The 16273-nt window shown below is 38.3% G+C and overlaps 1 protein-coding gene across 4 annotated transcripts in view; it reads left to right on the top strand.

Moving 5' to 3' along the window:
* PPP2R5E (protein phosphatase 2 regulatory subunit B'epsilon) overlaps positions 1-16273 on the top strand; it is a 144638-nt gene that overhangs the window by 105454 nt on the left and 22911 nt on the right. For all 4 annotated transcript variants that reach the window (XM_057731479.1, XM_057731482.1, XM_057731481.1 and 1 more), the window contains exon 5: positions 3178-3270. In XM_057731479.1, the coding sequence (XP_057587462.1) occupies positions 3178-3270 (93 nt within the window). The remainder of the gene's footprint in view (positions 1-3177; positions 3271-16273) is intronic.

Genomic DNA, 16273 nt, shown 5'->3' with positions numbered 1-16273 from the left:
AGGACTTGCATTTACAATTAAGGGATTGTTTTTAATGCTTTACACTCAAGACTGAAAAATTGGAATGCTAAAGTCTTTCTACTCATGTTCCTTGGAGAATTCACTTATGTGACCCTGAAAAGTAGTTTATCCTCCAGTCCCTAGTCTTTCCCTTTAGAAACTCAAGGGAGATTTTTGATTCTGAGGTCAAATCTGTCTCTTCAAGTAGAGAACATTTATGCTTATTAATACATGTGTCTGAAGTGCTTCCATCAAACTGTTTAAAACCATAACTGCTTTCAAGGCACCAGAGGGGAGAGGACACTTTGCCAATCCCACTGGAAAGCCCTGCCAGCCCACAAGGCAGGCCTAGAAGATGAGACTCTCTCCACTTTGTGGAATCAAAAGAGAGATGAAACCCCCTTTTTTGTGGGTTATTTGAACAAGGCTGATACTCTATTTGTAAAACTAAGAGTTGAAAGATTAGTGTATTGAGAAAAGAACAGTTCTTCTAGGGGGTGTTTGCACTCAAGCATTATTGTGACTAGAAGTGCAACTTGGCAGTGTTCAGATCACTGGGAAAGAAGTTTTTCTGAATTCAGAGTTTCAGAGAGAAAAACATAGTTTTATAAAGAAGTAAAATCCTAATGTGAATACCTAATATAAGTGTTAAGTTAGAATCTGAAGTCACAAGGTCACTGTGTGACACATTTAGGTTAGTGGTATCTGTAGAACCTTAGGGGAGCCTAGAGACCTGATTTTTAGTGGCCTGAAAGATCAAAAGTAGTTTTATAATAATATTGTATTGTTTGTTCTTTTCACTGTGTTGACATTTGCACTAATATATGTAAAAGCAATGGTGGTTGAAATTGTTCTCGCCTTAGCATAAATGAAGGCAGTTGTGCCAAACTGGTGTAGTCGTCATACTTTTCACTGCCATGCACTTAAACAGTGTTTTTTTAAAAGCCAATTTCAGTTAAGAATGTCCTTGAAGAAGCAGCAAAATTATTAATTTTATTAAATCCTGACCTTTGAGTACACATTAAAAATAATATTCTTCATATGATGAAATGGGAAGTATGCGTGAAGCACATCTGCTGCATACTGAATGGTTGTCTTGTGCTAAAGCATTTGTGTGATTGTTTGAGCTGCAAGCTAAACTAGCTGTGTTTTCATGAAATATCGTTTTTACTTGAAAGACTATCTGACAAACTGTGGTTGTTGTGACTTAGGTATTTTGTGGATGTTTCCTCTAAAAAAGACAAACAATTGTTTTACCACTGATAAAATTAAAGCATGCAAGCAAAATTTGAATTAGAATTTTGGGAAATTTGTACATGTCCTTTGTCTGTCCACCTTGAGCTTTACAGCTCCCCAAAACTTAAAGACTTTCTTTTTGATAAAGTCAGAGATATTAAGGAATGTGACTTTTATTGATACTGTCTAATGAATGTGTCAACATTTGAAAAATCTCCATAACTCAGTGAACCAGTATTTTCCAGTTGGCCAATGAATGATGTTAGGAGACCGTGCATGGGTAAAGGTCATCCAAAGTGCAAGATAGATGATTGGAACTGAGTGCAACAGAGTATGAAAAATTCATTGATATGGTTTCAGATTCTGCAACTGAACTTTTCTTTAAAAAATGACTATTGAGGTCTGGTATAGTATCAAGGAGAAGTATCCACAATTATGTGAAAAAACTATGAAAATACTCTCCCTTTTTCATGCTAGTAGATTTGTGTGAAGCTCAATTTCCTTTATATAATTTAACCAAAAGAGTATATTACAACAGCTTGAAAATGGAGGCAGATAAGATTCTGTCTTCTAATATGCCATTAAAGAGATTTAAAAAAATAAAAAAACAGTGTTTCTCTTCTTATTAACTTTTTTGGAAAATAAAGTTGTTTTTCACAAAAATATATTAGTTATGTTAACGTGATGTATTTTTTGTTCTAAAATAATAAGTATATTAATTTTTTCAATTGTTATTTCTATTTATATATCTATACCTCATGTAAACAAAAGCCTTTTTGAGTCTTCAGTAATTTTTCAGTGTAAAGGAGTGAGACTAAAAAGTTTGAGGCAATAATGACAGTGGTGATATGGGTTAATCACTGTGTAGAGGGCTTTATATGTGTATGTTATCACATTTAATCTCAGGGATTATCATCCCCATTATACAGTTGAAGCAGCAGACTTTTAGAGAAGTTAACTTGCCTAGGGTTACACGGTTAGTAAAGGATAGACCAAGGCTTTCAACCCAGTGTCTGTCTCTTGAAAATTCTGGTTTTGATATACTATTGTATACTACACCAGGATTTAATGTACACTTTAACATAGACTTATTTTGCAGAGAGCATAAACAGTGATGTCCCAGTGTTTATCAGAATAGTTATTTGAGGTTGACTCTGCAGGTGAGACTATTCTTATTCTTTGCAGATGAGACTATCCTGATACACCACCATATACTGCTTAGAGGAGTGTAAATTGCCATAAGCTTTTTGAAAGGAAATTGGTAATGAATGTTGAAAATCCTGACATGTTTGGATATCTTTTGATCTAACAATTCTACTTCTAGAAATATTTCCTCATGAAATAATTCAACAAGTGCACACTGGTGTGTGTTATATAATGTACATTGTGGCATAATTTAATAGAGAAGTAATTTAAAAACTGCTTAACTGTCTAAGCATAGAATATTGGTTAAAAATTATGAGTAATGGAATTATTCATTATAAATTATGTATAATAGACTGCTTATAGCTTAAGATGATGGCTTAGATGTTGTTGGCATAAGTTGCCCACAATATATTGTTTAGGTGGTAAAAGTAGTTTGAAAACTATATAAAAATATATATATATATAGATATAGATTTATAGTACATTGGTATGTTGTAGAAGTATAGAGAAAAATTGGGAGTTTTATACATTAAAATGTTAACAGTAGTTAACTCTTAATGGTGAGATTATGGGAGATTTTTATTTGCTTTCTTTGGCTATGTTTTCAGATTTTAAATTTAAAAAGTTAAAAATCATAAAGCAGCTGTGAGCTACAAGAACGGCTGGCACTGCTAGTTGATTGATGTTAACACCTACTAAACCCCTTGTCAATTTTGGTATTAGAGCTTTTTAAGGTTTTTGATACTATTCTCAGTGAATTATAATTTGAAATTAACGATAACCTCTTTGTTGCAGCTTGTATATGAGTTTTTCATACGATTTTTGGAAAGCCAAGAATTCCAACCCAGCATTGCCAAAAAATACATAGATCAGAAATTTGTATTACAGGTAAGCACATTCTTGTGGTTGCATGTATTTGTTTTTCAGTTGATAACACTTTATCTCATTTTCTCTTGATGTTTGTTAAAAAAGTCTTAGAGTGACAATTATATCACCCTATAAACAAATATATATACACAAGTTAGTTTTCATTATTGTCCATTAAAGGTAACAGGTATCTCTTTAATTTATTGTGCTGGCAAGTAATTATGTTTTAAACAACATGGAATGCTAATGCCTAAATCTCTGCAGTTTTCTTTCTTAAAGTTTAATTATAAAGGAATTTCATTTATATAACCCTAGTTTGTGTGAATATTTATGTAGCTTGAAAACTTCTATTTGCATAAGGGTTTTAAACTATTTCATACATCTGTTAAAACTGAGTAGGCATGGTCTAGAGCCTCAGTAAACTTTAATAAATAATCAAAGTCAGGGTAAGGGTGAGCTTTCACAGCTAGGAAGTAGCACAGCTTAACACCTTAAGATTCCCTTGAAGAGATTAACTCTCACCTATCTGTTTGGAACTTCTCGGGGTACCTATGTGTTTTCCTTGATTTGTCATTTTGCAGTTTGTAAGTATAAATCATATCTTTTTACCCCAGCCTTAGGTACTTTCATGGCCCTGAATATTTAGGTAGTATCTCCTTGCTCCTGTTGACATTCATCTATAAAAATGGGTACTTGAGCCAATCGATGTGTGGTTGTTGTAGCTCCTTTCTAAGTGTTTAATGAGATGCCTTATATGGAAAAGAATAAATATCTTGGGGACTTCCCTGGTGGTGCAGTGGTTAAGAATCTGCCTGCCAATGCAGGGGACACAGGTTTGATCCTTGGTCTGGGAAGATCCCACATGCCAAGGAGCAGCTAAGCCTGTGCGCCACAACTACTGAGCCGACGTGCTGCAACTACTGAAGCCCAAGCACCTAGAGCCCACGCTCCGCAACAAGAGAAGCCATTGCAGTGAGAAGCCCATGCACCACAACAAAGAGTAGCCCCCGCCGTGCCTGCTGTCTGCAGCTAGAGAAAGCATGCGCAGCAACGAAGACCCAACACAGCCAATAAAATAAATAAATAAATGTTTTAAAAAAGAATAAATATCTCCTGTTGAGCCAATGTGCAGAACTTCAAATTTAAAACGTTACATTGGCAGGAAATTGATCTCCTGTGCCTTACCTGGATAAAGGTTGATAACCTCAGTGATGACTCATTTCCTATCCTTAAATTAAAACATTTAGAATTCTGGACATAATAGGTTGAGAAGCCTTGGAAAAGTGAGACTTGATATATAGATAGAGAGGTAGATAAATAGGTAGATTTATGGATCACTGGGAAGTAGGTAGATTATTCCAGATCCTTATCCCAAGGAGGTAAAATGCATTTCAGGCAAGACAAAAGCAAAACATAATAGGTCTGTGTTTGTATTAGAAAGTCCTTGCATTTCTGTAGTACTGCATAGGTGTCAGAGCACCTCTACATGCATCATTTAATTTGATTTGTACAACAATCCATAGAAGGTATGGCTAAGTTTTATGCCCATTTTATAGGTGAGTAAATCTGAGGTCTAGAACAGTTATCCAGGTTTCCCAAGCACATTTCCTGTTCTGGTTTTCTGTCCATTAAGCCATGATGCCACTTTGTGATTCCCTTTACTATGACTTGGAGTGACTTCAAGGCAGGAGGAGTCCCCATCTCTCAACACTGATGAAACAGCAAGGCTCTCTTACATTTATGGTAAATTAAAGTGCCTAACAGGATCAGGTAATGATTCAACAGTAGACACTGTGTGTTTAGTTGACCTGGAAACAGTAAATCCTGCGATCTTACTATGAAGACAGTGCTTTCCTTACATGCATAGCATGCGGGGCCCAGTCAGTGCGCTCTCCGTGGTTGATGGGTACTGATGATAGTAAAGCTCCTGAAATTAAAGCAGCAGAGAAACTCAGACTTGGAAGGGACATTTTGGGTTGTCTTTTCTAGTTCTCTACCCAGTGAATCAGTTTCCTTTGAGACCCTGATGCGGGGTGACCTCTGCTTGCCCTTTGCAGTGAACAAGGGGCACATACTCAGGTGGATTGTTCCATTTTTGTTAGAAAGTTGATTTTTATGTTGAATCTCCCTGTGCCTCATACCCTTTGGCCTTATTTCTCCAGAAGAGTCCCTTGGTATATCACCAGCCCAGGCATAACCTTTCAGGTCTTAGAACACAGCTTCTGTATTTACCTCTCGCCTCTTTTTCTCTAAAACAGCAGTTAACAACCCACACGCTTGTAGGCTCATTTATAATAGTCTGGTGGCCAGATGTCAGATAATAGGAGGCAGAGCAGCTCCTATTGAGGGGGGCTTCGACTATACCTCTTTCTTCAGTTATTGCCAGACTTTTTTTTTTTTTTTTCCAAGAGAAATTTTTTTTCTCCCAAATTCAGTTGTTTTTTTTTTTGTGAAATTTTCTGGGAGTTTTAAAATCCTGTTCAGGATGAATTAAAGCCATCCGCCTTCTGGATCTAGCCTACCAGCTGTCAGTGTTCATTTTCTGCTCTAGACTGAGTCCTTAGTTCTGTCAGCCCTGTCTCATTTGTCAGTTTTTGAAGTCTTGGACATGTGTCCATTCGTCTTCAGGGATGACATCTATGTCTGAACACAGTGTCCTGAGCCTGGTCAGTTCAATGCAACTTAGAGTTGGGGTCTCCATTCTCTTGTCTGGATGTTAGAGTTCTTAAAGGAGAGGTCTCATTAGCTCTTCTTGCTGTTCCATGACACTGCTAACTTAGGTTAATAAGCTGGTGGTCTTAACTGACTTCTGATTTAGTTTTATGCATGTGGTCATAAACCCATTTTTGTTTTCCCTTGTTATTCATTTTGCAGTTTGCTTTTTTATGTAGGTGTGGGATCTGACATGTATTCCTGTGGAGTATATTATCTCCCCAGCCTTCTGAAGTCTTTCTGGATCTTAATTCTGTCATCCACCTTATTCACTGTGCCTTCCATCTTTATCACATCTGTGACTTTCTTAAATATGCTAGCGATCGGCCTAATTGAAGCCATTGATTAAAATTGTTAAACTAGCCAGGACTGAGGATAAAGGCTTGTGGCCCGCCTTTAGCCACTTCCCATTATTTTAGCACAGATTCACTAATAGCAGTCTTTGAATTCCCTCCTTGAGCCAGTTAGAAATTTACTCTAGGATGTCCTCAGCCTCGCATTTACACTTTTTGTTTATAAGGCGACGATAGAAACTTTGTCAGAGGTGATGGTAGAAGCCAGGACTTCATGTTTACAGCCTTGAAACTTTGTCATAAAAAGAAATGCCAGAATTCCCTGGCGGTCCAGTTGTTAGGACTCCAACTCTCACTGCGGAATGAGATCCTTCAAGCTGCACAGTGTGGCCGAAAGTAGTAATAATAATAATAATAATAATAATAATAATAATAAAAGAAAAGCCATTCATCTGCCACGGGGCATTAGCGAATTGGGGGCCACTGCTGGTTTACTCATAGTATTGCCCTAAGTACTTGCAAATCATAGCGTTGATTGTCTGTCCCCAAGTTTTGTGAGAGGTAAGTAATAAAGTATAAATAGTGAAGCTCAGGACTTCCCTGGTGGCACAGTGGTTAAGAATCCGCCTGCCAGTGCAGGGGACGTGGGTTCGATCCCTGGGCCAGGAAGATCCCACATGCCGCAGAGGAACTAAGCTTGTGCACCACAGCTACTGAGCCTGTGCTCTAGAGCCTGGGAGCCACAACTGCTGAGCCAACGTGCCACAACTACTGAAGTCCTTGCGCCTAGAGCCCGTGCTCCACAACAAGAGAGGCCACCACGATGAGAAGCCTGCACAATGCAATGAAGAGTAGCCCCCACTCACTGCAACTAGAAAAAGCCTGTGCGCAGCAACAAAGACCCAACACAGCCAATAAATAAATAAATAATAAAATAAATATTAAAAAAATTATTAAAAAAAAACAGTGAAGCTCTTCTACTCACACTTTATGTTTTCAGTCCCTGCCTCATTTTTTCAATTTCTTTGCCTTTTATATCTTCCCTCTGCTGGATCTGTTGATGAACTCAGCCTTTAGACCAGGGCTCACCCTGCATCAGTCCTGAAAAGGTAAAGCAGAGTATTGGTGGAATTAGCATCACCACTGAGTGGTCATGTAATCATGTGACTAACCAGTGCATTAACTTTCATGTTGGGGTTAAACTGTGGTTGCCTGTCAGCTGCCAACTTCCAGATTACCCTGTTCATTCACACTGGTAACCTGTAAAGTTGGCCTCTTACTCCTTTTCCTTTCCTGAGTTTGCCCCAACACCTTCTAGGAGTGGGGACTCAATCCCCTGCCTGCTTCTCCAGAGCTTCGTTTCTCAGAGCTTTGGTCCCGACTTGAGACCTGATGGCACTTGTTCAGCTTTTTGAGCTTGAGGCATTATTGCTGAGATTCTATCCTGTTATCCCCTATCCCACCCTACCCTCCTCTTCCTCTGACCACCATGCCTTAGCTGTCCTTGAGCTGGCAGGTCCTTCGTACGTCTGTACCCTGTAGTCAGCTCGTTCATTTTGCACAACCTCACTTTTCCCTCTTTCTTTCTCTACCCCACGGACTCCCAGGGTGCTACCTGGTCCTAGCCTGCGTTCTCTCGTGCCATGGGAACCCTCATACTTTTCCCTTTTGCAAATCAGGATGACATTCACCTTATTCCTTTTCTTTGAGCAGATTTCTTATTCTTTGTGGATTCTAAAGGATCTCAAAAAAGGTTTTGGTGATCTCAACTCAGAACTCTTTTATTCAGTAAGACATAATTTATTCTAGCCACAAGATTTACACTTACTTTGTGTAGCAGCTTGCTGTATTCTGTGCAGTCTATTCTGACTCTGATTCCTCCATCCCCAAAAACAAAATAAGAATTAGGCTATTTTAACATGATGTAGTGGAGAGAGTTAGAAAAGTCAGGATTTGAATCCTTACTCCTTTCTGTACTCTAAGTATATTTTAGGCGCTGAGACTGTGAGCTGTGGGTTAAGAAGAAACTGCACGCAAACCCTGGCTTTTCTGTCTACTTGCAGTGTGACTTCCAGCAAGTTAATACACTTGCTACCAAGCACGAGTTTCCTCATTCATGACATGGGGATAACAGAATAAGTGAGATACTATTCAGTAAAATAGATTATACCCCCAAACTGACAGCTGTTAAGTCTTCTTAATTGAATTGGCACTATGGATACAAACACAGGCTCCCTACCTTCAGTCTTAAACAGGGACTGAAAACTTGGGTGGATAATTGACTGTTCTGAGCCTCAGTGTTTTATTCTGTAAAATGACAGTAACAGTTGTCTCTCTTACAACAAGTTACAACAAAATAGGCTGTTATGATGATAAAATAATATGAGTTGTATAAATGTCTGCTGGTATCCTATATGGGGCCTAATAGTTGCTTATTGAATATTAATTCCTCTTTTCACGTTCTCATATTACATTACCTTGTCCACATTGGTAGGATATCTTATTTTTCTTGAATCTGATATTAGTTTTAAAACTTTGACCTTTTGAAACAAAATCTTAAAATTTATGTGAAACATAATAAAAATTTGCAAATTCGGCTTGAATAAACGCAGAAATGTAACATATTCCTGGGTGGGAAGACTTGCCATCATAAAAGTGCCCATACAATCTCCAAATTAATCTGCACATGTAGTGCAGTTCTAATTAAAATTTCAGTAGTTTCTTTATTTGAAAATTTCAGAGTTCATGAAATAAAAAATTTTTGAAAAAGAAAACCAATGATACTTTTATTAGACATTAAAGCATACTATATGTTAATTAAAACACTGTGGTATAGGTATGGGAGACTGGAACATCACAGAGGCTTGGGTGGAAAAGACCCTTCTTAGTATGCTGTAAAACTCGTACAAAATTTACGAATAAATAGGTAAGATAGATACCTACCTACATATATATATGTTAAATTGGCATAATGCTCTGAAGAGGAGATCTGATAGTATTCTATTGATAGGATCGTGACTGTTCAGTTCCATGAGAAATAGATATGTACACAAAGCAATGTGTACAAAGATATTGAATGCTTCATTTTTTTTAAATATTTATTTTATTTATTGGCTGTGTTGGGTCTTTATTGCTGCACACTTTCTATAGTTGCGAAGAGCAGGGGCTACTCTTCATTGCAGTGCAGTCTTCTTGTTGCGGTGGCTTCTCTTGTTGTGGAGCATGGGCTCTAGGAGTGTGGACTTCAGGAGTTGCGGTGCATGGGTTCAGTAGTTGTGGTGCATGGGCTCAGTAGTTGTAGTGCACAGGTTTAGTTGCTCTGCGGCATGTGGGATCTTCCTGGACCAGGGCTCGAGCCCCTGTTCCCTGCATTGGCAGGTGGATTCTTAACCACTGTGCCACCAGAGAAGCCTGAATGCATCACTGTTAATGATTATTAGAAAGTTGGAAACAATTTAAAAGTTCCTCAGTAGGGGATTAGTTGAATAAACTGTATACATTCATTTAATAAAATATTCATCAGTCTCTTAAAAAATGAGATAGAGCTACACACGATCCGTTTTTAAGTGAAACATGCACATTATGGAACAGCATGGTATTTTGAACCTGAGTCTGTTATTTTAGGGAAAGGAATGTTTGTCTATGCACTAAACATTTTGGAAGGAGAAACACCACATTTTTGTTAATTGGCTGGTAGGGTTTAAGGTTTTGTGTGGTGATCTTTACTTTCTAATTTTTGTATTTCTCTACTTTTTGCATTTAAAAAATAATGAACATGTATGTTCTAATCAATAAGAATCATCAAAATATTTCAGTTACAACTCCGTTCTCATTTTGTTGCCTTGCATTTTTCATAAACTTCAGCTGATTGTGTGCATTAACCTTCCTAGGACTATTTTTATGACTATGCCATTCTTTTATACTTAACAGTTTTTTTGTATTTCCTTCCTTTTATCATTTGTGTATGTCCTTTTAAAGTCAGAAGCTTGGTGGCAAGCTTCCTGTGTTGCCTTAAGAGCCTCTTTCAATACCTCACATTTTAATTCCTCAGCAGGAAGCAGTATAGATTAGTGTTTAAGTGTATGGACTGGTTTGGATTCAGACTCTCCCATTTTTTTGTGCATGACCTCGGGCAAATTGTGTACCTGCTTTATGCCTCAGTTTCTTCATCTGGAAAGTAGATGCAAAATATCCATAACATGATAGTAGTTATGGTGTAAGGTTATTGTGCAGATTTAGCAAGTGTGTACATATGTGAGCACTAAGAACAGTTCCTGATAATAGTAACTGTTTGGTAAATGCTATACTGCTGCTGTCACTATTATTTTTATTAAGATCAGTCCTTGTTTTGAAAACTTTCTTTACCATTGTTTCTAGAACAGCCTCAGTTCAGGACGTTATATGATGTTAGTCTCTCATGTCTTATCTAGCATGTTATCAATTTTTTGAAATTCAACTTTTACCATTCAAAAAAAATCAGAAAGCCCTTTGGACTCTACTTAATGTGGTTCTTCGCTGGCTGTTGAGATTTTTTTAAGATGTTAAATATGGTCTCTTGACCTTGAATTCTCATCAGTTCCACTTCACCAACTGATTTCTTCCAATCAGTGTTAGAAGTAAATGTTTAATTAGTTCCAGGAGCATGTGCTTTTTAGTATGTGAGAACCAGGGAAGGCGCATTCAAATCTTTACAGAGGCCAGACAAGTGATATGTAATGAAGTAGTCTGGGTGTGACAGAAAGGAGTTGGAGGAAACAGTGGTGACCTAGAGATCCTGGACCCTGCTGCCAGTATGCTCCTGTTAACTGTCGGCTGATTGCTAGGTGGGCCAAGTGTTGCTAGATTCTTTTGATTTTTTAAGAGAACCTGGAAATGTACACTTTTGTATAGGCCAGTCAAAATTGTCTGTGACTTGTACCTTGGAAAGATTTGTTCTTTTTTTATTTCAGAATGGACTAGCTTGCTTAAATTTCAGAGTAATTTTTGTTAAATCTAGATTTATATAACCTTTAGCATTTCTTATGTACTTACTCTTAAGTCTTTACATAAGGAAGCTGTCAGAGACTTATCAAAGATAGTAGATTGATTACATAGTACACTTGTGTCCATGGTAATGTTGTTGATTTTAGACTTGTAACTTAGCTGTAGCTGTGTAGGCTTGCCTAGGCTTATGAAACAACTTTGTCTATTTCCAATAAAGATAATTTTCAGCTGCGTTAGGGTGGTTGGGAAAATGGTTTCTTTATGACACTTCCCTCCCCCAAGACCAAAAATGAATTGCCAAACCTTGAATTATTTCATTGGGTGGATTATTGTGGCAAGAGTTTAGCAGCATATTTCTAAAGACTGCTTTCAACCACTCTGCAAGTCTGAGAAGTAGTCAGCAGTTGCTAAGAGACATACTATTCAAGTATCTCCATAAACATACGTGCTGCTGGAGACGGCTAGTTAGTAATTTGCACTTCATATTTGTGCTTATATTTAGCTGAAAGGTGCTGTAATTATCATGCGAATTATGCAAATCATCCAGCCTGCCCTTAAAAGTGACCTTTTGTTATTGTGTTTTAAAAACTGAAGACAAATTGGACACGACACAAAACCAACCCATGAAAAAATCTTAGGTTCTGAACTGAAGTAAAATTCACGAGGCCTTGAAGCTCAGCTCTAATACAAAGATCTATTTTCCAAACAAGTTCCTTAAATATGTCAAAATGTTTACATTTCTCTCTCAGAGTCTATAGCAAATAGAACTTTAGAGAGTTTATTTCTACCAGGAATTTTATCAGATAGCCACTACCAATTAACAATAAATTACCCCATCCCATCCTGTCCAACCAAAACTCAAAAACCTTTAAAAAAAGGCGTTGCTGCTCTGACTCCTGCATCCAGAGCCAGCTTGATGGGCATGCAACTTGCGCAGGGCTGGAGGGGTCCGTGCTTAGAGGGACCTTGTTCATGGTTTAATGCTTTGCTGTTGCTGTCTGGAAATCCTTAATACTTTTTGAATGAGGAGCAGCACATTTTCATTTTGCACTGGGCCCACAAATTACGTAGCTAGTCCCTGCCTGTATCCCACTAAGTGCATCATTATGTAGCATAACAACGCTTTCTTGAAATGCTGACCAAATTGGTTGTCTTAAAATTTTAAATCGCAGGGTTTTCTTGAATCAGTTGAAATAAATGCTTGAGGGAGAAAAGAATGGACTTCTCTACTCTGTAGGAAAAATGCTGAAATTAGGAGGAAAATAAAAGCCTGTGACTTGACAGAGTTGTTCATGTTTGTATGACTTACACCTTTGAGATTTTTATACTGAGTTATAGGGGTCCCGAAGTCAGAATTGCTAGAAGCTTATAATGTGCAGCCTTTTGATCCCTGTTCATGCTGTGGTTGCTCAGTGGTTGCCCATAGGTCAGTTCATTTCATATGTTGCTCCTCTTGAGTTGTTATGATTCATGGGAGTCAGGCTGCCGCTGGCTCATTTCTTGTTCTGGGCTATTTTCTCCAGGTGCATTTTTACTTGATCGAGGTGCAGATATTAGGAAGATAATATTTTTTCACCTAGCAGAGTAGCTTAAGTTAAAAACAAAGCCAGACATGTAGAGATCTGATTTTAGTTTGGATGAAAACATTTAGAATACTCATTTCATTGATTATTTACTCTTTCTTTACATGAAATAGAGCTGGGCAGTTGCTTCTTTATGTAGAAGAGAATAATAGGCTTTTTGTTTCAAGACTTTTGCTCATACGGTTTATAAAGAAAATTAGCAAGCCCTGCCTGATCCTTCCCCAGCCCAGTCTCATTCCTAGAGGTAACCATGTTCAAGCCTTCTAGCTGTTTCCTCGTATGTATCTCCATATGTCTAAATAGCATTCTTACTGCTGTTTCTTGATTTTTTTAAAATCTGTTCCTGCTATAAGTCATTACACATCTCCCTCTGTATCTCCCTCCTTTACGTCTTTCCAGTGCAGTCACAAATTTTAATTAAATCAGTTTGTAGCGTTTGCATTAGTATAACTGTGTACATGTTGTTCAGAGCCAGGGCACAGATTATGCTATAATTACATTTCTTTTCTTGTAGGGCTTTTTTTTTTTTTTTTAACCCCCTAGAATTAGTAGTTGCCTTATTTTTCACTTGTTTGCTTTCTTACATAGTTGTCATTAGTTCATGCCTTAGTTCTCTGAGAGCACCATACAGTTCTTCTCAGTCTGGCCCACACTGATAACTAGTCTATTTTTTTTCCCCCTTGGAGGCCAGCTTTTTGGAGCCCCAGTCATCCTGCTCTAGTTGGCACTGGTTGCTTTCTCTAGGCTGTATCCGCAGTGGCCATCTTGGGATTTCCCTTTTCTGGACTGTGTCTTTACTTCCTTGGTTTCCTCTTTTGCGTTTTGGTGGAATACATCCTCTAAATGCTTCCTAAGAAAGCATGAATGGGATGTAAATTTTTTGATCCGTGTTTCTCTGAAAATGGCTTTATTCTGCTCACATACTTGACATTTGGCTAGGTTTGGATTTCTAGGTTGGAGCCCATCCTCCCTCAGCAGTTTTAAGGAATCGCTCTATTGTCTTCTAGCTTTCAGTGTTGGTGTTGAGAGGGCCTGTGCCCACTGAACTTATCCTTTATAGTGACCTGCTTTCTCTGTAAACTTTTGAGATCTACTCTTTGTCCACAGTGTCCAGAAACTTCAAAGCGTTGTGCTTTGGTGTGAGTCTTTGTTATTTATTGTGCAGAGGACATAATGGCCCTCATCTATACTGGAACTCATGTACTCATGTCCTTTTTTCCTGGAAAATTACCTAGAATTATTTCTCAGATAATTTCCTTCTCTTTATTTTCTCTGTTTTTCTCTCTCTGTACCCATTTAGAATACCTGTTAGTCGTGTGTTGGACCTTTTGGATTGATCCTTTCGTTTTCTTATCTTCTGTCTTCTGTTTACAGTCTTCATCATTTGGTAACACTTTCAGGGTAGATATGCTCATTTTAATGCACCAGTTCTTCTGAAATTTTTATTTGTTACCTCTTGAATTTCCAAAAGCTTTATTTTATTTTGTGAATATTCGTATGTAATAATAGCATTCTGATTTTGTTTTAAGGATCTGGTAGATTTGTTTATTTCTGAGGATGTTATAGTTTCTTTTTTTTGTAACTTTTTTCTGCTCCTTGCATTATGGCTGTTTCCTCTGAGTTCTTTATGATTGTTTTGGTCTCTTATTTATGTTAGAGTGTTTGGTGATCTTTCACAGTATTCATACTTACATGTTAGTTGAAAAAAAGTCTCTTAGACCCCGTCTGTGTGTGTGTGTGTGTGTGTGTGTGTGTATGTACAAGTGAGAGACACTTTGCACATTGGGCAAAGGCCTTGCCATTTCATTGAGAAACCGTCAGATATTAGTATATCTGTAGGTGTTTTCCTCTTGAGGCTGTCAGTTTCCCCAAAAAGGGACCTTCTAATCTTCTGCCTCAGTCAGAATTGAGAGCATAGTCAGGGAAGAGCCTGGTAAAGGTCCTGCTGATCTTCAGCATGCAGAATTTTATTAAATCCCATTATTTTCAATGTGTTTTACTTTAGCTATATCTGATGCCCCCAGGACTAGAGACTTGCTCATTTATTCCCTCCAAACCTCGATTTTAAATCTTCAGTACACGGCATGGGACAGAGGATCTGGGAGGCCTTGTTACTTGTTCTCCAAACTTTCAATCAGTTCTCCTGTTGCTAGCTCCTCACACCCTTGCCATCAAATATATCTGGGGCCTTCAATTCTTATGCCTTTTAAGGGTTCTCTGTTATGAATTGGCTTGCTTCTTGTTGGCTTCCCTCCCTGATGGCAGAATAGAAAAACACTTAGCGGAGTGGAGAAAGAGGAAACCTAAGATAGTTATTCCTTGCCATCCACTTTCCATCTTTGAGAGATGTGCAGATTTGTCTAATCTGCTCTCCAGTCCTTTCTGCCCCATGGACTTCTCCCATTTTTATTCTTTTACTCTCATTTCAGGGAGTGTTCAAGAGGAGAGAGGTTCAAACCCCCAAGTTTAGCTGAAAGACCCTAACTACCTTTTTCATTTTACCCTTTTCATTTCACTGTAGATTTATTATGAGGTTCAAAGGAGGTTCCTTGGCTAAATCACTAGGCAGTTCATCTCATCTCTTAGCTTCAGGAAGGCTGATTTTGTAAACTAGGAGACAACATGTATACAGGTCTGTCTTTGCTCTGTAATCACCTTGGAAACTCTCCAGCTTTTTTTTTTTTAAATAAATTTATTTATTTGTTTATATTATTGGTTGTGTTGGGTCTTTTTTTTTTTTTTTTTTTGCTGTGCACGGGCTTTCTTTAGTTGTGGTGAGTAGGGGCTACTCTTCGTTGTGGTGCGTGGGCTCCTCATTGCCGTGGCTTCTCTTGTTGCGGAGCACGGGCTCTAGGTGCGTGGGCTTCAGTAGTTGCAGCACATGGGCTCAGTAGTTGTGGCTCACGGGCTCTAAAGCACAGGCTCAATAGTTGTGGCACACTGGCTTAGTTGCTCCATGGCATGTGGGATCTTCCTGGAGCAGGGCTTGAACCCGTGTCCCCTGCATTGGCAAGTGGATTCTTAACCACTGTGCCACCTAGGAAGCCCACTCTCCAGCTTCTTTTCTTTGACAACAAGTTGCCTGTTACATTGTAGGGAGCACAGTCTGCCTAGGCATTTACAGATATCGGATTATATTTTTCATTGCTTTTTTTTTTTGTGGGGTGTGTTTGGAGTGTATATATGACTAATCACACAAAAGCAAGGGTGAGTCAAAAATTACCTTCACTCCAGTTATATTAAAACTTCTGTTGGCTGCACTGTCTTATCAGTGCTTTCCATTCAAGGCTACTGTCTCCCCAGTCACTGCTGTGCATGTGTGAATGTGTTACATCTGTTCATTTATAACTGCAGTGCGAGCAAAAATGGATGCCCCACATGTGATCTGCACAAAAGAAGAGCAGCGTGCAGTGATTCGTTTTTTGTTGTCTGAGGGTATGCACATCTGCACAC

The sequence above is a fragment of the Hippopotamus amphibius genome, chromosome 4 (genome assembly GCF_030028045.1).
Source record: "Hippopotamus amphibius kiboko isolate mHipAmp2 chromosome 4, mHipAmp2.hap2, whole genome shotgun sequence".
Classification (NCBI taxonomy): domain Eukaryota; kingdom Metazoa; phylum Chordata; class Mammalia; order Artiodactyla; family Hippopotamidae; genus Hippopotamus; species Hippopotamus amphibius.
The sequence above is the reverse complement of the archived record's forward strand: the minus strand, read 5'-3'. Positions and strand labels throughout refer to the sequence as shown.